This window comes from Podarcis cretensis, assembly GCF_951804945.1.
Source record: "Podarcis cretensis genome assembly, chromosome: 3".
Taxonomy (NCBI): Eukaryota; Metazoa; Chordata; class Lepidosauria; order Squamata; family Lacertidae; genus Podarcis; species Podarcis cretensis.
Genome location: NC_137172.1, coordinates 5,632,539 through 5,654,584, shown reverse-complemented (window position 1 = coordinate 5,654,584; position 22,046 = coordinate 5,632,539). Strand labels below are relative to the sequence as shown.

The 22,046-nt window shown below is 45.6% G+C and overlaps 1 protein-coding gene and 1 long non-coding RNA gene across 2 annotated transcripts in view; one reads left to right on the top strand and one right to left on the bottom strand.

The window, feature by feature from the left end:
• Positions 1-10,449, top strand: part of XKR6 (XK related 6) — a gene marked incomplete at its 5' end in the record, with an annotated part of 172,786 nt that extends 162,337 nt beyond the window's left edge. The window contains 2 exons of the mRNA XM_079968679.1: positions 5,603-5,799; positions 9,232-10,449. Of these exons, the coding sequence (XP_079824805.1) occupies positions 5,603-5,799; positions 9,232-10,196 (1,162 nt within the window). The 3' untranslated portion in view covers positions 10,197-10,449. The remainder of the gene's footprint in view (positions 1-5,602; positions 5,800-9,231) is intronic.
• The window catches only part of LOC307212053, a 326,205-nt gene that overhangs the window by 204,871 nt on the left and 99,288 nt on the right, over positions 1-22,046 (bottom strand). The gene's annotated exons all lie outside the window — the stretch shown is intronic.

Here is a 22,046-nt window from a genome sequence, read left to right as displayed (position 1 = left end):
AACACCATTTACCTTCCCGCTGGAGTGGTACCTATTTATCTATTTGCACCTTGTGCTTTCGAACTGCTGGTTGGCAGGCAGTTCATAAAGGTAAAGGTAAAGGGACCCCTGACCATTAGGTCCAGTCGCGGACGACTCTGGGGTTGCAGCGCTCATCTCGCTTTACTGGCTGAGGGAGCCGGCGTACAGCTTCCGGGTCATGTGGGCAGCATGACCAAGCCGCTTCTGGCGAACCAGAGCAGCCACAGAAACGCTGTTTACCTTCCCGCTAGAGTGGTACCTATTTATCTACTTTCACTTTGTGCTTTCGAACTGCTAGGTTGGCAGGAGCAGGGACCGAGCAATGGGAGCTCACGCCGTTGCAGGGTTTCAAACCGCCGACCTTCTGATCGGCTGTCTCTTTTGGTTTCGCTCAGCTTTTCCATCATCCACATTGGTTGCCATCGCTGCTTTCTGCCGGAGTGAGTTTCATAGTTTAACAAGATTTGCTGCATGGAGAAGGTCTTTCTTTGTCCTCCATCTTCCAACATGCTAAAAAATGCTAGCCTCCAAAGTTCTCCAGCGACTCACTGCACGCCGAGAAAGACTTCTCAGAGAGAAGCTTAAGATCAGCCCCCTGCCCCTCCACGTCCATTGCTGCTCAAGCAACCATGGTGCTCTGATAGCCAGAGCCATCAGACCTGGCCAGCGGCTCTGCAAATATCATTATCTTTATCCAATTTGATTTATAGTTCAACTGTGCAACGAGAGGCCTGTGCGAATTTGCTCAGAGGTCATCAATCTGGCGTTCATTGCCTGGTTATTATAATGTAGCAAGCCTGTGGCTGCAGGGCCTTTGCACTACCAAACGCTGAGCCCAAACTGGGGCAGGGTTATTGAACGGGGAGGGGGAGTGTGCTGACCATCCGTGAAATGCACTCACACTTTTAGCAGGGGTTTGCGGCGCTTTGCAAAAGGTGGCGCAAGCGTTTCTGAAACACCAGCAGGAATAGCATGCCACCCATACATGATGTTGGTGTTAAAGGGGCTTGAACCAGCTTCCTGTCTTTTGCCAGGACAGGTTTGTGGTTCTTGCACAAGTGTGTGCAAAGCGCTGAATAACTCGGGCGCAGGATACCTTAAGGAGTGCCTAACCCAGTGCGTCCCATCCCTAAGATCGTCTAGAGAAGCACTATTCGTGTTTCCCTATGAGCCAGAAGCACGACTCCTTTCCATGAGGAATCATGCCTTCCATGTTGTGGGCTCAGATCTGTGGAACTCCCTCCCACAAGACCAGTACGTTTCCAAGCACAATTCAAAGTGTTGCTGCTGACCTTTAAAGCCCTAAGGGGCTTTCTGAAGGAGCATCTCTACCCCCATCATTCTGCACTGACACTGAGATCCAGCGCTGAGGGCCTTCTGGTGGTTCCCTCCCTGTGAGAAGTGAGGTTACAGGGAACCAGGCAGAGGGCCTTCTCAGTGGTGGCACCCAACCTGTGGAACTCCCTCCCACCAGATGTCAAAGAGAAGAACAATTACCAGACTTTTAGAAGACATTTGAAGGCAGCCTTGTTTAGGGAAGCTTTTAATGTTTAACAGACCACTGTATTTTAATACTTTGTTGGAAGCCGCCCAGAGTGGCTGGGGAAACCCAGCCAGATGGGCGGGGTATAAATAGTAAATTATTATTATTATTATTAAGCTGCAGCAATGCTTCTGAAGACCAGTTGCTGGAAACCACAGGAGGGGCGAGTTTCTCTTGTGCTCAAATCCTGATTGCAGGTTTCCCATAGGGATCTGTTTGGCAACTGCAAAACAGGATGCTGGACTGCATGGGCCATTGGCCTCATCCAGCAGGCTCTTCTCTTGTGTATGGATATGTGGATGAAATCACAAAAACAGCATTGCAACACAATGTCCCCTCTCCCTCTTCTCCGCTTGGTTTGCTCTCAGTGATGTCACAGAACCAAAACTGATTGCCTGTGTGGCACAATGATGTCATCATGGTCACAGTACGTTCCCCAATTAACAGGGATGGAGCCGTTTAAAATGCCCTTTTCAGGTTTGGGCTGTGTTTTCTGAAGCGTGGAACCCAAACAGCGGCAGATGTGGGGCTTGGGGGAGGGCCATCGGCTGCGAACAAACACATGAAATGAATGCAGGAGTGGAAAGAAAGGTTTGGGGGTGGCAATTTGCAATCATTCCTTCCTTTCCCCCCACCAGCACAGTCACTACTCCATCGTGGCAACTTCCACAGCGAAAATCAAACCTCATGAAAATTCAGTGCAGCGTGAAAGCGGAATTTAAGAAAATGAGTTTTCACCCAAGCCACGGTCTCTCTCTCTCTCTCTCCATCTACATTTCTGAATGTCCTCTATGATTAGATCAGATCGCCACCTTGCGGAAAATCTGGGTCATTTCCTGTTTGTGAGGGAACGCTCCACAAACCAGCTCCCCCTCTCCCCCAATGCAAGTAGGCTTTGTATTGCTGCTGCAGCAGCAGCAGCAGCGGTTTTCAAAACATCAGGGATGTTTGGACACAATACCGAATATTCAGTATCAAGGCAGAGAAATATGGGGCACGCTTTGCATGCTCTACGCATTTCACCAATGAAAAAATAGTAGTGTAAGACGCTGCCCCATATTAAATAGAGGTCGAAAACCACCTTGATTTTTGTGTGTGCCCTGTGAAAGGGCAGTGATTTTTATAAGGTCAGAAGAGATTTCTCTGAAATTTTCAGGATGTGCAGGGTTTCCTGTTTGCTTTAACTTTGCAAGGTACTTCAGGGGTCTTCCCCCACTTGTTTTTAAAACTTTCTTTTTTTAAAAAAAAAAGACATCACGTCTGCTTGCAAGAGCCCAAAGCTTCCTCTAGTCTCCTGGCTCAGCTGTACTCCCTAGAATACCCACATAAAATAGACTACATCCACTCTGTGCATTTGAAGCAGTCTCATATCATTTATGGGGACGCGGGTGGCGCTGGGGGTTAAACCACAGCGCCTAGGGCTTGCCGATCAGAAGGTTGGCAGTTCGAATCCCCGTGATGGGGTGAGCTCCCCTTGCTCAGTCCCTGCTCCTGCCATCCTAGCAGTTCCAAAGCATACCAGAGTAAGTAGATAAATAGGTACCGCTCCAGCGGGAAGGTAAACGGCCTTTCCGTGCGCTGCTCTAGTTCGCCAGAAGCGGCTTAGTCATGCTGGCCACATGACCCGGAAGCTGTACGCCGGCTCCCTCGGCCAATAAAGCAAAATGAGCGCCGCAACCCCAGAGTCAGCCATGACTGGACCTAATGGTCAGGGGTCCCTTTACCTTTACCTTTTACATATCATTTTAAACAGTCAACCCTTCCCCCCAAAAAAGATCCTGGTCATTGTAGTCTGCATGCAATATTAGGGGAAATCAGTTTGCAAAAAAATTGTATATGTCAGGTAGAAACACATGCAAACTTGTGTATATTAGGACGTATTTGCATAAAAAACCCCACATCTTTTGCTGAATTTCTATGAGGACTTAAAAAAGTAAATGCAGAATTCTCAAACTGATGTGAATTGAAGCTCGGAAGAATGAGAAACTGAAACTTGTCCACCCCTTAACTTAAGGTGTAGATCCTAAATGAGTGAGAGGGAAGGAAACTCCATTAAATTGGCACGGATATACACTGAAATTAAATGCAATTTTGGAAACAGCAGACGTAAAATTAAGAAAATATCCCCCCCCCAACACCCTTTTCCCTCTCATCGTGCCCTGACTACTCCTAGCATATAAGGTGAACAGTTATACATTTATCAGGAAAACATGGAATTAGGCTGGTGCGGTATAGTGGTTAGAGTATCAGACTAGGACCTGGGTGAGACCTGGGTTCAAATCCTCGCTCATTAGGTGACCTTGTGCCAGTCACAGCCTCTCAGCCTAACCTACCCCACAGGGTTGTTGTAGAAATTGAACGAGGAGGGGTGGACAATGTATACCACCTTGAGCCCTTTGAGAAAAAGCTGGGGTAGAAATGCAATCCATACATATGTACTATTCCTCTTAATATTTCATATTAACAAAGATTCTGCTTCTGAACCTTTAAGCCCAAACATTTGTCTAACATAGGGAATTGCAGGAACCCAGCTATTAAAAAATTTCCGTGTGCTTTTCGGAACCTTTCTTAAGGGCAGCCAATTCGATAGCTCCTGCCTGCTCATTTCTTCCCTGTATCCGTCCCATCTTAGAGGCGCCGTGATTACTTCCCCGCAATCTCACATATTCGATCATTGCGATGGTAATAAGGAATAGCACTGGGATGAGCTTTTGCACAGTTTCTACTGGCCCTAATGAAATTTAGCAAGTGGGTTAGGAACATAAGAAGTTGCCCCATTCCAAGGGCAGACATTGTTGTCTACTGTCTGGCAGAGGCTCTCCTGTTTCAAAAGTTGGACATAGTCTAACCACCATGTGAGCTTTGTGTGAGCACATCTGTATGAGGCTTATCAATAAATATGTATGGAAATAATCACATATGCACATATGCACATATGCAAATATAATTGATCGGTTGAAAGCTCCTGCAATGACTTTAATCGAGCAATATCCCTAAAATGTAACTGTAGGAAGCAGGAAAGTGAAAGCTGAATTAATGGAAAAGAAGCTCTACCTCTCTTTCAAATCAGAAGGCGGTGAAGGTCCTGTGTGAGTGTCTGGAGGTGGTTGGAGGATGGATGGCGGCTAACTGGTTGAGGATGAATCCTGACAAGACAGAAGTACTGTTTTTCGGGGAGACAGGAGGCGGGCGGGTGTGAAGGACTCCCTGGTCCTGAATGGGGTAACTGTGCCCCTGAAGGACCAGGTGCGCAGCCTGGGAGTCATTTTGGACTCACAGCTGTCCATGGACGCACAGGTCAGTTCTGTGTCCAGGGCAGCTGTTTATCAGCTCCATCTGGTATGCAGGCTGAGACCCTATCTGCCCGCAGACTGTCTCACCAGAGTGGTGCATGCTCTAGTTATCTCTCGCTTGGACTACTGCAATGCGCTCTACGTGGGGCTACCTTTGAATGTGACCTGAAAACTACAACTAATCCAGAATGCGGCAGCTAGACTGGCAACTGGGAGCGGCCGCCGAGACCACATAACACCAGTCCTGAAAGACCTACAATGGCTCCCAGTGTGTTTCCGAGCACCATTCAAAGTGCTGGCACTGACCTTTAAAGCCCTAAACGGCCTCAGACCAGCATCCCTGAAGGAGGGTCTCCACCCCCATCATTCACCCCATATACTGAGGTCCAGCTCTGAGGGCCTTCTGGCAGTTCCCTCCCTGTGAGAAGTGAGGTGACAGGGAAGCAAGCAGAGGGCCTTCTTAGTGGTGGTGCCCGCCCTGTGGAACACCCTCCCACCATATGTCAAAGGAAGAACCAACTACCAGACTTTTAGGAGACATCTGAAGGCAGCTCTGTTTAGGGAAGCTTTTAATATCTGAAGGACTATTGTATTTTAATATTTTGTTGGAAGCTGCCCAAAGTGGCTAGGGGAGACCCAGCCAAATGGGTGGGGTATAAATAATAAATGATGATGATGATGTCCTTTGATCTGATCTGGTCACGAGCTCACCTTCTCCCTCCCTTCTTTCTCCCCTTGTCTCCAGGTATATCCGAACCATGTACCTGGGGATCCAAAGCCAGAGGCAAAAGGAACACCAGCGGCGCTTTTACTGGGCTATGATGTACGAGTATGCAGACGTCAACATGTTGCGCCTCTTGGAGACTTTCCTCGAGAGCGCCCCACAATTGGTGCTACAGCTCTGCATAATGATCCAAAAGAACCGTGCAGAAACCTTACCATGTAAGTTGCCCTGGGTGGGGGGAGACACTGTGTACGGGGAGGGGGGATACACCTCCATGTCGGCAGTGACTGCTCCCCTTGATCCATCGCCAGGCCCTAGAACACGGTAGCAAACAAAGCCCTGCCTTCTTTGTGGCAAAGCCTCTGCCCATTTCCGCTCGCTGTGTTTCCTGTGGGAGATGGGCCAATTGAGGGGACAACTGAGGCACAAATGCCTTGCCCATTGCCCTCTTTCAGTGTGGCTCTGGGCTCCAGTTTCCAAACCTTTCCAAGCCACTGTCCCCTCGGTTCCATAAACTCCTCCCCATTGCCCCTTACCCTGCCCTACTGAAAGCATTATTCAGATGAGTGGTTTTCACGACCCGCTGATAACACAATAAAATTCAAAACAGCGACAATGAATTGCACGTTGGTGCAAAACACAGTTGAAACTTGATTTGTTTAATTACCGTATTTTTTGCTCTACAGGATGCACCCGACCATAGGACACACCTTGTTTTAGAGGGGGAGAACAAGAAAAAAAAATCTCCCCCTCGCTGCCCCTTCCATTTCTTCTCCCACTTCGCTGAAGGGGCGCTGTGCAGAGAGGGAAAGCTGTGCAGTGCCTCTCCAGCGATGCAAAGCCAGGAGAGCAAGAGAGATCAGTGTGCACCGATCCCTCTCGCTCTCCAGGCTTCAGTGAAGGCAACCCACTGTGCTCCGGAGGCTTCAGGCTTCAGGTGGCTATCCCTGAAGCCTGGAGAGCGAGAGGGGTCGGTGCGCACCGACCCCTCTCGCTCTCCAGGCTTCAGCGAAAGCAACGCGAAGCCTCCGGAGCACAGAGGGAGCTCTCCCTCTATACTTCGGAGGCTTCGCGTTGCTATCACTGAAGCCAAGGAACCTGCATTCGCTCCATAAGATGCACTCACATTTCCCCTTAATTTTTGAAGGGGGAAAAGTGCATCTTATAGAGCGAAAAATACAGCACTTCAATGAGATTGATTGACTTGATCCAGCGATACCAGTTGTTCAAAGTCTGATATTCATTGGCAACTCCAGTGCCGCGGCCACCCCACGGCCGCCCCCTTGCCCCTAAGCACTGCCACCACCACCTGGCAGGTGATCTAGTGCCCACTTTGGGAACCATGGCTCAGAAGCATACTCAAGACTTGGAAAACCACAGCCAATGTAACCGACGGCAATGATACCGTTACAGAAGGGAGGAGATTATACTGTAGCTAAATTTGATGGAGTGCAGTGGATGGTGGTCCATTAGAGCGAATGGGTCACTGCCCCACCAATTTCCATCTGTCCTCAGCTAGCTCCCACCTGCCTGCCTTCTTACAACTATTCCAGGGGTTGGCACTGCCCGCTGGCATAGTCTCAATGCTGCCCTTGTAGAAATCAGCAGGAAGAAGAATGAGGGTGCCCATCTTTGGCTCTCTGCCTCCACTTGCTGCCTTCCAATCTTAGCATTACTCCCTTCACGTTTTGCACTAGTATCATTATCGAATTACCCTTTTAATTCTGTTGGTGCTAGCCAGCAACAGACCAAAATTTGTGTGCATGCACACATACACTGCTCTTTCACACGCAAGCCATAAATCACACTCACATCTGTGAGAAGCCAGAGATTGTGTTCCTCTATAGCTCAGTCGGTAGAGGACGGGACTCTTAATCTCCGGGTCACGGGTTGGAGCCTCATGTTGGGCGAAAGATTCCTGCATTACAGGGGGTTGAACTAGATGATCCCTTCTGTGATTCCTCCAGGAATTTTTACTGATGAAGATTGAAGGAGCAATGCTCTTTAGGGGCTGTCCCTCGTGAGTCTGCCAGGGGGGTCTAGTGGGAACCTGTTCTTCCACCATTCAATGCTAGAGGGCCTATCTTTGCTTGCAGAAGGTCCCAGGTTCAATCCTGGACATGTCCAGTTTAAAAGGGTCAAGTAACAGGGACGCAGGTGGCGCTGTGGGTTAAACCACAGAGCCTAGGACTTCCCGATCAGAAGGTCGGCGGTTCGAATCCCCATGACAGGGTGAGCTCCTGTTCCTCTGTCCCAGCTCCTGCCAACCTAGCAGTTTGAAAGCACACCAGTGCAAGTAGATAAATAGGTACCGCTGTGGTGGGAAGGCAAACGCCGTTTCTGTGTGCTCTGGTTTCCGTCAGTGTCCTGTTGTGCCAGAAGCAGTATAGTCCTGCTGGCCACATGACCCAGAAAGCTCTCTGTGGACAAACACTGGCTCCCTTGACCTGAAAGCAAGATGAGCGCCGCAACTGCATAGTCGCCTTTGACTGGACTTAACTGTCTGGGGTCCTTTACCTATAGAAGTCCAATGAGCCATATTCAGACCACCAGCTCTTATATCCCAGCCAAGCTTTTTACTCATGAACTCCTAGAAGGTGAGCTGTCATGTCGACGAGTCTGCAGCGGAAAGACCTGGCAAGTGAGATGCAGCTCATAGGCTTCACCTGTTCATGGGCAGTTATAATTAACTTGGTCCCTTCTGATTTCACAGTACCATAATCAGTTTTTAAAATCATTGCTATTATTTCATTAGCAAACAAAACTAGCACAGTTTTCCAACAGTTCAAAGACAGCCGAGAGCAATTGAGCATGGTCAGGTGTAAAGATAAGGAGACAAAAGATATATATGAATAAGTATTAAAAGAAACTTGCGCAAAAGAGACAATATGACATTTTTCTAAGATAAGACATGAGCACATCAAAAACTCATATAATCACAAAGTGGCAGATGAAATCATATTCTGATGGAATTTGCCATCCATGTGATTGAGTTGTTAAATAAGCTTAAACAACAACAACAGTCCCCTCTTGAGAGCCCAAAGTTAGTGGGTTAGTTTCTCCAAGGTGGCTATAAATAAGACTTTCTTAAACCAGTTCACAACAGAGTACAGTGATACCTTGGTACTCGAACAGCTTGACTCCCAAACAAATCAGCTCCTGAACGCCACAAACCCGGAAGTGAGTGTTCTGGTTTGTGAACGTTTTTCAGAAGCCGAACGTCTGTCGTGGCTTCCGCGGCTTCCGACTGAGTGCAGGAAGCTCCGGCAGCCAATTAGAAGCCACACCTCGGTTTTTGAACAGTTCTGGGAGTCAAATGGACTCCCGCAACAGATTAAGTTTGAGAACTAAGGTACCACTGTACATAGAAGCCTCCCACGCAGGGAATTGTTGGTGGACAGTGAGCCTCATCGCCATGCACATCCATGCAGATGGTGGCCTCGACGTATTGCAGCACAGGCATGCTCCCGTAGGAAGTTCTGCTTATTTTACTCTCTCTTCTCTTCCTCCTCTAGATCTTTTTCGCTACCCCGACCCGCATTGTAAACATGCTCCACACCTGCCCCCCGGGGGACGATGATGTGGGCTGCTGCGTCCCTTTTGCTTCCTGTTTAACTCTGTGGGTTTGTGTGTGTGTGTTCTTCCGGCAGGTGTGTCCTCTGTCGCCTCCCTGATGTCCCTGGCTTGGGTGCTAGCCTCGTATCATAAGCTTCTCCGGGACTCTAGGGATGACAAGAAGAGCATGAGCTACCGAGGGGCCCTTATCCATCTCTTCTGGCGTCTCTTCACCATCTCATCCAGAGTGATCTCTTTCGCCCTCTTTGCTTCCATCTTCCAGCTCTATTTTGGGATCTTTCTGGTGGTCCACTGGTGCGCCATGGCTTTCTGGATCATCCATGGTGGGACAGACTTCTGCATGTCTAAATGGGAGGAGATTCTCTTCAACATGGTGGTAGGGATTGTGTACATTTTTTGCTGGTTTAATGTCAAGGAAGGGCGGACCCGATACCGAATGTTTGCCTATTACACTGTAGTCTTGACGGAGAATGCTGCCTTGACGCTCCTTTGGTATTATTACAGAGACCCCGACACCACTGACTCGTACGCTGTGCCAGCACTCTGTTGCGTCTTTCTTAGCTTCGCCGCCGGGGTGGCACTGATGCTCTTGTACTACGGCATCCTGCATCCCATGGGGCCAAGAGCTAAGATCTTTGCCAGCTCCTGTTGCGCCGAACTGCTCTGGGGCATTCCTTTGCCCCCTGACGTTGAACCCATGGCTCCGCAGACCCCAGGGTACAGGGCGGCCCAGGCAACGCCCACCAGAGCGGCCACGGAGCAACAGGAGGAACTCACGGCTGAGACTTGCTTGCCAGTTTTCCAAGTGAGAGCGATGGTACCCTCGACTCCGTCCGGGAGGCCCTACCACCCAGAAGGCCCTCTCATTAAGATAGACATCCCAAGGAAGAGGTACCCGGCTTGGGACGCCCATTTTGTAGACAGGAGATTAAGAAGGACTATAAACATTCTACAGTACGTCACCCCGACCGCCGTAGGGATTAGATATAGAGACGGACCTCTCTTGTATGAATTGCTACAGTACGAATCTTCACTTTAAAAGCTCCTTTAAACACAAGCACACATGCAAACATGCAGACACACAAACACAGACACACACAACACACACAACACACACACTGTCACAGACAAACAACAAAAGAATTAAAAGAGGGAAATTGGGGGCGGGAAAAGGCGGGTTAAATGTTTACGATCATGAACACAGCTCATGAAACTAACCTTCCAATAAGTTTTCTTTCTGGTTGCTGTATGTATTTAACAAATTATATATATATATATATATATATATATATATATATATATGAGAATGAGAGATCCTCAGTGTTTTGTAAGTAAAAACAAAAAGAAAAACTTTCCTTTTGTTTTTTACACGCAGGAGAAGAAGAAGAAAAAAAAAACAAAAAAACCAACAACGCAAAACCAACCAGTATTTTCAAACTTCCACGCTTTCAGAGGTCAGAGTAAAGCAAACAAGCTCCGCCTCTGAGTTTTATACCTTACACCAAGTGTAGGACATTATCATAGGGATTGGTGCTGATTGAAAATAATAATAATAATACTAATAATAAAAAATATATATAACAAACAAACAAAAAAACCTACAACTGCCTTATGCCCTTAGGTGCTGAGTTTCATTATGTACTGTCACCTCCCTCATGCAAAGCTCTTTGACGGTTTTAACGACAGAAATTATATATATATACATATGCGCGCACGTACAAGACGGGTGTGCGCATATACAGTTATGTCTATATATGTATATAAATATATATATATGAAACTAGATTTTTTAAAACAAAAATCAGATGAAGAGGAAATATAATTGCTCTTATTAGATTGGCGCAAAAAGAAAAAAGTGAAAATGCCCACGCTTAAACTTGAAGAGGGTCCATGTTCGTTTTATGATTTGGCATGGGAGTTGTTTTAATTGAACGTATTTCAGTTCCTTTTATGCAGGCCAGTCTGTTTGTAATGTTATAACTGCATTCCTGATGGGGGGTGGGGGGTTAATGGGTGGGGAAGGGGAAGGGGAAGAGGAAGGGGGTGATACTTTATGTTTCACCATACTGAGCTTGTATCTCAGGGTGTAATCCTATTTCTTTCCAAGCCAATGAAAATCCAGTTTTTGACTTGCACCCGCTGTGCCGCAACTCACCAGTTGACACGTCTTTGGGCAGCCAGGCAGTCTTCAGCCAGTCTCTCTTGCAAACCGGGCACCCAGTTCACTCAAATGGTAGAAGCTGGCTCATGGACCCCCTAAAAAAATCCATGCGCACATCAGTTTCTTCCATTGAACTGAATGGGGAACCCATTGCATCAGCAGACTGCAGCTCGCCTGCCTGCAGAAAAGAACAAAACAAGTTATTTCATTGGTTTTCATTGCAATTGATATTGGGATCAATACAAAACAAAACAAAACTTCTCTGATTTGTTTCTGGAAGCAATTTTTTTTTTTAAAAGATGGCCTTTAACTCTTAAACTGAGTACCAAATACTAATGGTGATCACAGTGAGGATTACGATAACAGAAGTTAAAAAGTATTTAATTATTTTTTAAGTTCCATCATGGCTTTCCCCTTCCCCTCCCCCAATCATTTTCAGTCTTAATAAAACTCAGCATAGTAGCAAAAAGAAAGTCAATTTAAAGGCACAGTTCTGGAGCTTTGGCTGGTAATTGGGCTTTGATCTGCAGGCATCATTTTAAGGCTTTAAAGAGGGAGACGTCAATTGAACGTTGTAACGGTGCGTCTCGTTTCATGTCAGCCTTAAAGTGATCTTAAAACGGTATTCTGTGATTTGTTTGTGTTTTTCTATTTTCTAAAGAAGGAAAACAAAAATGAAAAACGAAGGATGGGGATTAGCTCATCACTGGCGTGTTTCTGGCAAAAATTTGGTGCTTAACATTTCTGTTGTTTAATCGTTGTGATGGTTTAGCCAAGAATTGCTTGGCTTCGCTCATAGTGCTTTCTGGGGGAGCTGCAGAAACAAACTGGTTTTCTTTCCCTGGTGCTCTTTCCTGTATGTCCGTAGGAAGGAAGACAGCACCCAGCAACATAACAGCTTAGCGTAGAGTTCCACCAACCTCAACGTTTTGACCTCGGCTTGCAGGAAAACTGAAAAGCTAGACTCTTGGTTTTAACATGTTTGATGATGTCAGGAGGTTTATACATTTGGTTGCTTTCTCCTCTGAATTTGAGTTGCAATGGCAGGCAGTGCATACGAACCTTCCACTGAAAGAATATTGCTTCTATAAATGAATTCTTCTCTCATCTAGGGCAATCTCTCCAGCCCCCCAAGGGGAAAAGGTGGGGGGGACACAAGCAACCCACCAGAAGCTCGTTTCAGTTCAGTGGATATGACTGCATTTTCCGTGTATCTGTGCAAATTAAAAAACAAAACAATAATTCAGAAATACTGTTAAATGTTTAAAATTGCAGCAGAAGCAACAAAGACCCAAAATTGATTGCGTTCAAAAGAGAAGATCAACATGGGGGCACTTGGGCGTGAACTGTGGCGAAATATGTGTAAGCACTTTTTAAAATATGATTTGTGAAAGGGTTTTGAAAGCAATCATACCAACTTTGTATTCTTATGTTTTTAAAGCTGATAGTTTTTTCCCACCTGAATATACCTGAGCAGAGAAATAACTTTTACAAAGGAGATGTGCACTGCAGTGGTCTGGGCAATATTATTATTATTATTATTATTATTATCCGCATGATTAATTATTTCAATTGTTAAACATTTCTCAGTGTAATGTCTGAAGAGGTTCAAGGGTGTTATTGTCAAAAACAGACACATTTTCTTTTCTTTTTTTAAAAAAGAGCCACATTTTTACTGGTCTCAGGACAATTAATAATTATTTTGCATCTTGCACCTCTGGGCTTCATGTTGCTGTTCGTCCTGCGACAATATTTTTATAAGAAAAGTGGTGCCTGTATTTCCCATCCTTGTTTTACATTTTATTCTCTCCCACTGCCATCCACTCCAGTTGCCAGAGACAGTCTCTTCATTTTATGCCCCAGATAAAACATTGCCTTGATTTTCTCCCAGTTTTCGCCCCAGATAAAACACTGCCTTGATTTTCTCCCTGTTTCACCCATGGGGGGGGGGGGATATAAGGTGCAGCTTCCTAAAATATTATTAAATGACGCCCATCTGCCTAGAGTTTCTTAGGTTTCTTAACCCTAGGCTGTTCCAGTCTGCCTCTTTATTGATCATCCATCTTGATTTGCTTGTACAAAGCTTAAGCTATTCCACCTTTCCTTCAAAAGGAGCTCCAGAGCAAATCGTTCTCCTCCTTCCCATTTTTTCTACACAACAACCCTGCAAGGGAGACTAGGCTGAGAGGGAATGACTGGCCCAAGGTCATCCCAGTGGGGATTCGAACACAGGTCTCTCGGGCCTTGGTGCAAAACTAACCACTACACCAAACTTGTTTGATTATATCCATTCTTTATTGAGCATTCATTCTGGTTTGTTTTTGGGACAGGGGTGTTGTTAATGCATTTCCCCCTGTCAAATTCCTACCCACAAAAAGTCCAATTTCTTTCTTTCTTTTGAAGTGTGTTGCTTTGTTCCAGGGCAGCTGAGTGCTTTAATGTACATTAATTTTGCATTTCCTAGATTCTCACCCGTGTTCTCTCTTCAAGAGCCAAGATTATATGTTTGTTGAGCATTCATCCCGGTTTGCTTGCACAAAGCTTACACGGAGGTTAGATTAAACACAGTATTCATCGAGCATTTGTTACGGTTTGCTTATGGGGAAGTTATACGATAATGAGCATTTATCCTGATTCCCTTGCAGGGTCTTTACATGTCTTCCCGTTAGTCATTCATTCATCCCACACTTTTCAATACTCTTCTCTGTCCCTTTCCAAACCACAAAAAGTCTGAGTTTTGGTTTTCCTTAGGTGGATTTGACATGCTAGGGCACTTTAATCCATTTTAAATCTGGGAACCTGAGTTTCTGCTATGCACTTGAATTCCTCCCCCAAAAATAACCTGACTGTCTGGATTTGCAGAATAATGCAGTTGAAGAGAAGCAGGGGACCTTTTTTAAATCTATTTTTATTCTGTCCTGAAGTAATTTATAGGAAAAAAGAGGTAAAAATCCCTGCAAATAAAAGCTAGCACATCAGGGATAAAACTCCACCTCAGTCATCACCCTGTTGTAGACAGCTGAATGAACCAAGGGCTCTCTATCTTGGCAGCTGCCGATCTGTAAGACTTCAGCTCTCTCTGTTTCTCTGTCTCTTGATTGTATCTCACTCTCTTTCTCTTGAATATTCTGCAATGGGAAAAGCGTCCCATAAGTAGAAAACTAGCAGTGAAGAGGTTGGACCAGAATCTTTCTCCCTGATATGCTTGTCTTCTGCTTGCAAGGCGAATGCTTCTTTGTTTTCAAAATGGGTTAGAAAGGAGAATTCCCACAGGGGAAAGGGCTGTTTTTGTGGTGAGCATCAGCTTGGCTTCTGGTAAGGGAGGCACCAGGCACAGGACCCTGTTAGAAAAAATATAAAATGCCAGAAGGCTCATGCAGAAGGTGCTGTATAAATTACCCTAGTTTTGCATGTGAGCGTCGACACCAGCGCTTTGAATTCAGCCTAGACACTGCTGGGCCGCTAACTGGATTCTTCTTTCAACACTGGTGCGGCATGGTTTGAACAACACACGGAGTGTGTGGAGAGAAAATAGCCCTGATTGAGAAGCCCCGCATCATGAAATCTAGCATGTCAGGGAAATTAGTGTAACTGGAGAACCATAAGTTAGCAAGATGGATACAAGGCAGCCGGCTGGGGTTGAGGGAACTTGTTGTCCAGAAAGTTGGGGGAGACTGGTTTTCAGTCCAGATTTTAAGCCATTAATGGTTCCCGTTTAAAATGCAGGCTTCGAGGAACCGTTGCGAGGCTTCCCAAATCGTTTCCATTCACTTTGCTGTGTGGAGGTTTTCAACCAGGGTTGCTGTTGTTAGATTTCTTACACAAGAAATTGTTGTTGGATTTCTTACACAAACACACTCCACACTGGGGTAGGCTACAGCCATCTAGAAAACGGAAGAATAAAACCGTTTAAATAATAATGGTAATAATGGTAATTTTAGTATTTATACCCCGCCCATCTGGTTGGGTATCCCCAGCCACGATTTACAATTTTAAAAAAATACAATTTACAATTTAAAAACAACAATATAGGGCAGAAGAAGCCAGTCAGCTTTCCTTCATTTTTCCCTTTGCCTTAGTTCTCCCTTCTTTGACTTTCCCTCAACTCAAACTTCTTCCTCACACCACAAATATACTTATATATTTATATTCAAACTTCCATCCCTCCTGTTCTTCAGGAAGCTAACAAAGGCACAGAAAACAGTATTTCAGAAATACGAAGTAATCCCAAAATCGCCATCATAAAAACTATTTCCTTCTCAGATCGCCTAGCGATTGGGGGGGGGGGGATGGAGTTTCCCTCAGAAATTTTCCCAATTTTTTCCTCAGAAAAAAAACAGGATCTGGTGAGGGTTCTAAACGTACAATATTATTTTTCTTCAGGCACAATATATTCACAGCTGGTTTACAGGAGTAATTTGATATTTTGACTGTGGCTGATCAGTCACTGACGTCCCCTTAACAAACATCCGTGTTTGGATTTGGAGGTGAAAATTTCGGTTTTGGGGTGCTGGGGTCACACTTTTTGAACCTAAAGCCATCATGTTTCTTTCCCCTCAGATTTTTTTCCCCTTCACATTTTTCTTTCCTCCCAAATTTTCTGTCAGAGCTCACCCTTCCCACTTGTTGGCCCCCATGACATTATATTCAGCAGTCCCAAACCTGTCAAATCCTATTCAACAAGCCCCGTGGGTTTATTCAGGCGGTTCCTCTGTAGAACCTTTATAAAATATATACTTCCTAAATAGCTGGTATCCTGTACCTTCTTCATCAAACAGTTTAGATGCCAACTTCAAAACAATTCACCGTATTTTTCGCTCCATAAGACGTGCCTGACCATAAGATGCACCTAGTTTTTAGAGGAGGAAAACAAGGGGAAAAAATTCTGAACGAAACAGTAGATGTATGATTTTTGTGGTTCATGCTGTGGCCACAGACATGTGATCTGACAGTGAATTTGGGGTGACCCAATGCAAAAATCCTGCGGATCCATGTGGATCTGTGCTTTGTAACCACATTTTTGCACCATTGTGGCCCCACAAAACAGTGGGTGCATGATTTTTTTGGTGCAGGCTGTAGCCATAGACATGCTATGTGATCTGATGGTGAATTTGGGGTGACCAAATGTAAAAATCCTGAGGATCCATGGGCTTTTACCTCCCTCCTCCCAGGCAGCCTCCCCTAGCCTCCCTTATCTCTCTCCCGATCCCACTGAACAGCTGTTTCCTTTCAACACTCCCTTCCCTCTTGTTTGCCTTAGTGTCTTTTCCTTAGCTGGAGCAGTTTCTTGCTCCTCCTTTTCTTCTAATTTCTCTCCTTATTGCTTTAGTCTTCCTGTTTCCCCCCTTTGCAAGTTTGCTGTCTTTACCTCCCCCCTCCCAGGCAGCCTCCTTTATCTGTAGCATCCCTTATCTCTCTCCCCAATTGGCAAACGATCAGCGGCTTTGTTTAAACACCCACTTCCCTCTTTCAAATAAAAAAATAGCATGATCTACTTTTTGCCCCTGGGCAATTCAACTCCAGGGACCACGCATTCGCTCCGTAAGACGCACAAACATTTCCCCTTACATTTTAGGAAGAAAAAAGTGTGTCTTATGGAGCGAAAAATACAGTAATTTGATATTTTGACTGTGGCTGGTCAGTCACTGACGTCCCCTTAACAAACATCCATGTTTGGATTTTGAGGTGAAAGTTTCGGTTTTGGGGTACTGGGCTCACATTTTTTTAACCTAAAGCCATCATGTTTCTTTCCCCTCACATTTTCCCCCCCTCACATTTTTCTTTCCCCCCAAATTTTCTGTCAGAGCTCACCCTTCCCACTTGTTGGCCCCCATGACATTATATTCAGCAGTCCCAAACCTGTCAAATCCTATTCAACGAGCCCTGTGGGTTTATTCAGGCGGTTCCTCTGTAGAACCTTTATAAAATATATACTTCCTAAATAACTGGTATCCTGTACCTTCTTCATCGAACAGTTTAAATGCAAACATCAAAACAATTTAAATGCAAAAGGAGCAGGTCTCATTGTAGGGTTGTTCCTGTGGGAGACGCCAGAGCACCCCCCTAACCGGGTCTACTCAAAAGTAAGTCCCATTGCATTCAATGGGTCTTATTCCCAAGTAAGGGTATATAGGATTGCAGCCCAAATGTTCCAGGCAAGAAGGGATGGAAATTGGCAAACTCAAGGCTCTGGTGATGGTGTTGGTGGTGGTGGTTTCTATTCAGTATTCAAGTGGTGTCTTTGTTGCCTATCTTAAATCAGGAATAGGCCCAAGCGGACCTTCCTTGGGAAGCTGTTCCAAATCTTGGGTGCCACACCTGAAAAGGCCCTGTCTTGAGTACCTGTCCACTGCATTTCAAATGTTGCAAGGGTCCCCAGAAGACAAGGAAATTTGTTTTTTTCAAAATTTTTATTAATTTTCCAAAATTTTAAACAAACGAACAAACCCAACAAAAATCATAACTGAACTTGGTCCAATTGTAATATCATTCTTAAATGACTTCCTCAAATTCCCTTGACTGAACTTCATTATATATCATTGTAACGGTTTTCCAAGATAATATCTCATACAATTTACTTAATCCTCTTAACATCTTTATCTCTTTTCATCTTAACTTAAACATGCTGTTTTATAATTTCACATATTTAAATCCTTAGCCTACCTGTTATTTTGCAAGTATTTCTATTTAATTTATCTTAGCATATTTGGATAAATAGTCTTTGTTGGGTCGATTCGTAGGTAGGAAGGTCGTTCTGGTCCCACACACCCTCTTCAAGCCACCCTTTGAAACCATGCCCTCCAACATTTCTCTGATGAAAACAGCGACACCCTATTCCCTCAGTGCCCCAGAGTGCCTGGCGTTTTCATGTAAATAAAAGTCACATTTGGGCTGAAGGCCACATTACATTCATATGGATTCAAACCGGTTCAGCCACACCCATTGCCCCCATCACGTTCCAAGTCCTCATGTTTTCACCAGCTTGCCAACATTAGATGATGGCATGCAGTTCTCAAAACAGGAGCCAAGGTGGCGTTCACTCGCTGTTTCCAGTAGCACCTGGGCAGCAAATATCATGCACAGTCTATCCTTAAAATTGTCCAGAAACATCCCTTTGACTTCTTCTGGGATGAAGCAGGCCTTAGAGTGTCAGAGCCAGACCTGAGAGACCTGGGACTCTGCCACATTAGTCAAAAAAACAGCATTTTGAATGCATTATAAACATGCAACACCAGAGGGCGCTGGAGAGCAAAGAAAAAAATCCTAGACAGTTTTCCATAGCATTTTTTTCTTTTGTTATAACAATTGAATTTCTGAATTATTCATAGCGGCTCCCCCCCCCCCCCCCCCCCCGTGTGTAGATCCACGCCTGGTTATGAATCCCTGCTTCCCTACTGAGCTTAGCAGGTGACCTTCAAACAGTCACCGTCTCTTAACCTAACCTACCTCCCAGGATTGTTGTGAGGCTGAAATGGAAGGAAAGAGAGAGGGCTTTTGCACAATACCTATGCATACTGCCCGGAGCTCCTTGTAGGAAATTTGGAATACAAGTTTAAGAAATAAATAACACAAGAGCCGGTTCCAGTTATGGGATTTCTTCCTTCTGGAAACATACCAAAGTCTGAGCATAAGCAGAGTTGGTGCTGCATATTGAGGGTAGAATTTCAAAAACTCAGCCACTACTTCTCAGCTTTATTTATAGGAGTATTGTGAGGGAGACCTGGGCGTGCTGCCTGGAGGTCTTTGAGGAACAGTGGGAAGATAAAGGCGAAGCGGATGGTGCAATAGATGTGAGACTCTTCCCTTTGAATGGTAAAAGCCAAGGGTTTCTGCATAGAAACACACTCCAAATTCATCTCCTGGTCCTCTACCCAGGCAAACAAAGAAGGATTATCAGAGTTCAAGGACACATTCTCTCCCAGGGAAAATGTGCACCTGAGCTGGGTGGTTGAAGCTGGGTGTTGCCTAGGGGTAGGGGGGTATGGACCAAGAAGGAGTATGTCAACATGGGAAGAGTCCCAGGGGCCAGGCAGAGAAGGCTAGAGGGCCACATTTGGCCCTGAAACCTGAGGTTCTCCACCCCATGCTAAGTCAACACACACACACACCCCACCGCATACCTGAAAGTCTGGTGCTAAGTCAACATCCCCCCCTGGCATGCTTGATAGGCTTGAAAGTCTGGTGCTAAGCTAACGTTCCCGCCCGTCCCTGCCCTGGCATATTTCAGCAGAAGCCCAGAGGTGCACTGAGATAGCAGGGAGGAAGTCTTAATACTGCAAACTGCCAAGGCACACGTCCGACTCTTAGTGTTCCTGGCACAAGACACTCGCTTTGGGGTCAGTGGTTTGGCTGGCTTGCAACTTATTCTACTGCAAAAACTTTCTCGTGCCTATTCTGCCGTGCCACTTTTGGGCAGAAGATTCTGTTTTCCCGTTTATATTTTTATTTTTTTATTTGGTCAGGAGGCCCTATCGGCGGGTCAGTGGGAAATTGCTGGTGGTTCCTCCCCCCACCCCCGCGCAGCAACACCCCCCAAAAAAAATTTTTCGCAAAATTGAACCGCGGGTGGCCTATTTGGAATACTTCCGTTTCACACAGGGAAAGCGCTTCTGTTCCCGAAGGCTGTGTGATGGTGCTTCCACAGTTGCCTGTTGCTCCAGGGCTCCTTGAGAGAATGGCCTATGACTGTTCTATGCGGGGGGGGGGGGTTGAGGGGGGGTTGACAGGGGTCAGCGTTCCTCTTCATGTCTCAGGTATATTCTGGTGCAGAGAAGCTCAGCTGATGGTGAGAGCATGTCAAGGCTAACCCCAAAGAAACATGGGCAAATGTTTCATTGGTCCATTCTGTCGCAGACACTTTCGGTATTCTTTCTCTTCCCTTTGCTGGTATCTGAGCACAGAATGGGTGGGGGAACTTTCCTGCAGAGTCATTGCTAGTAAATGCTAATCCAGTATCAAGGTACTTTGCACGACGACAGTCTGTGGAATCCAACAAGAGAAGGGAATGACCGCTGTGTGTTTTCCCACTGGATCCTCTTTGAACTGTGGGCTGGTTCAGTCGGCGTTGTGCATCACTTAATGGGCTCTGCACTTAATTAAATTGGATGACCTGGAACTATGATGGGCAGGTGGGAAATTTGAAAGGGCTCCTGCGCCTTTAATGTGTAGCGGCCCTTGCAGAAATCCCCTCTTCTAAACAATTATCAAAGGTGCATGAGCCCCATCTTCTTCGGCTTCTGGTCTCCCTAACTGAATGTGTGAATTTTTTTAATTGTACGGTGGGATCCTTTTGGAACACACACAGAAAGCTCAGGACCTTCTGAAGGCTCCACAGCCTGTATCACGGGGAATGATATATATATATAGGATTTGATGTTCTGTTTGCTTCCATGATAAGACAATGTTGAGGTTGTGAGGGAAACTACTCTGACATTTAATGAATGGGAAATGGCAAGTTCTCTGTCCCCAACTATGCTCTGGAGGTCTTTGCACGATGTGGCGTCCGCCCTCTAACCTTTCTGTGTCTTCAACATACCTATCTGTAAATGACGTGTTCACCTTGACCTACCTCACAGGGGTGTTGTGAGGCCCAGTTGACCACCTGCCAAGCACGTGGGTGAAAGGTGCTAAACAGTACTGAGACGTTCTTTGCCTTTGTCGTTTGTCGTTAATTTTATACTACCGCATGCCGCAGGAGTGCTTTGTGAACCAGGAACTGGAAAGAACAACAACAAGGTCTCCGCTAGCATCGGAGGGTCCCACCTACCCCATGTACGTTTCTGCAAAACGGTATTTCCCTTCGCGTAAAGTCAAGGCACAAGGCTTTCATGAGGCTGGTTCACGCCTGCATGTGATCACTTGTTTACCTGATGAGTCCCAGCTAGAATGTGTGAAGAGGCCTCTGTTGAAAAGCTTTGGGTCTGGCATGATACAAACCTTCTGACTACGGTGTGTGATCTGGGACAGCACGTTCACAGGTACCGTCGCTTGATGGTGCACTCGTCACGGCGAACCAATCCCATATCAAACCTCCTGCTTCCACCTTCCCCCTGTAAATGCCTTTCAGTGTACGATGCATGCCATTTTCTAAATGTTTAATAAGTGATTCTCTTCCTGACCTGACCAGCTTCCTAGCCAATACTCCAGGGCAGTTGTGTTAGTCTTAGGCTCGCCATCTTCCTGTTGAAACACAGTGAAATGCTTGCTCATACTTTGGGGACTAGCCTTGATTCAATATGGGGGGAAACCAGCCTATAGCTGTAGGCAATGGAGAAACCCCTCTTTGCTTGACTCAGATAGGTTTATTTGATTGCCTTTGTGATTCCTCATTGCCTAGCATATGAACCTTTGTTGAATTCATTATATGGGAGCTATAATTTTTTATATATATAAAAATGTTACTTGTTCTTGTTAATCTTTCAATTGCATTACCTTACGCAAAAGAGCGGTGGCGATGGCAACGAACGAGCGAAAGCAACATAAAATCTTGTTCAACGTTTCCTATCTAATTCCTCCCAAGACATTGGCTATGATGCAACAAACCATGGAACTAGTTTTGTGTACCCAGTGGGCTTTAGGCATGGGTTCCCCCCCCCCCCAAGAAAAAAACGTTGCATGGCAAATTGCATTCGAAACTGGGGAAAGCAACCTACAACATAGCATGGATTTAACGTTCAAAGGGATTTGCTCTTCAAAAAAAATGAAAAGTCAGAGTGCCCACCAGGCATG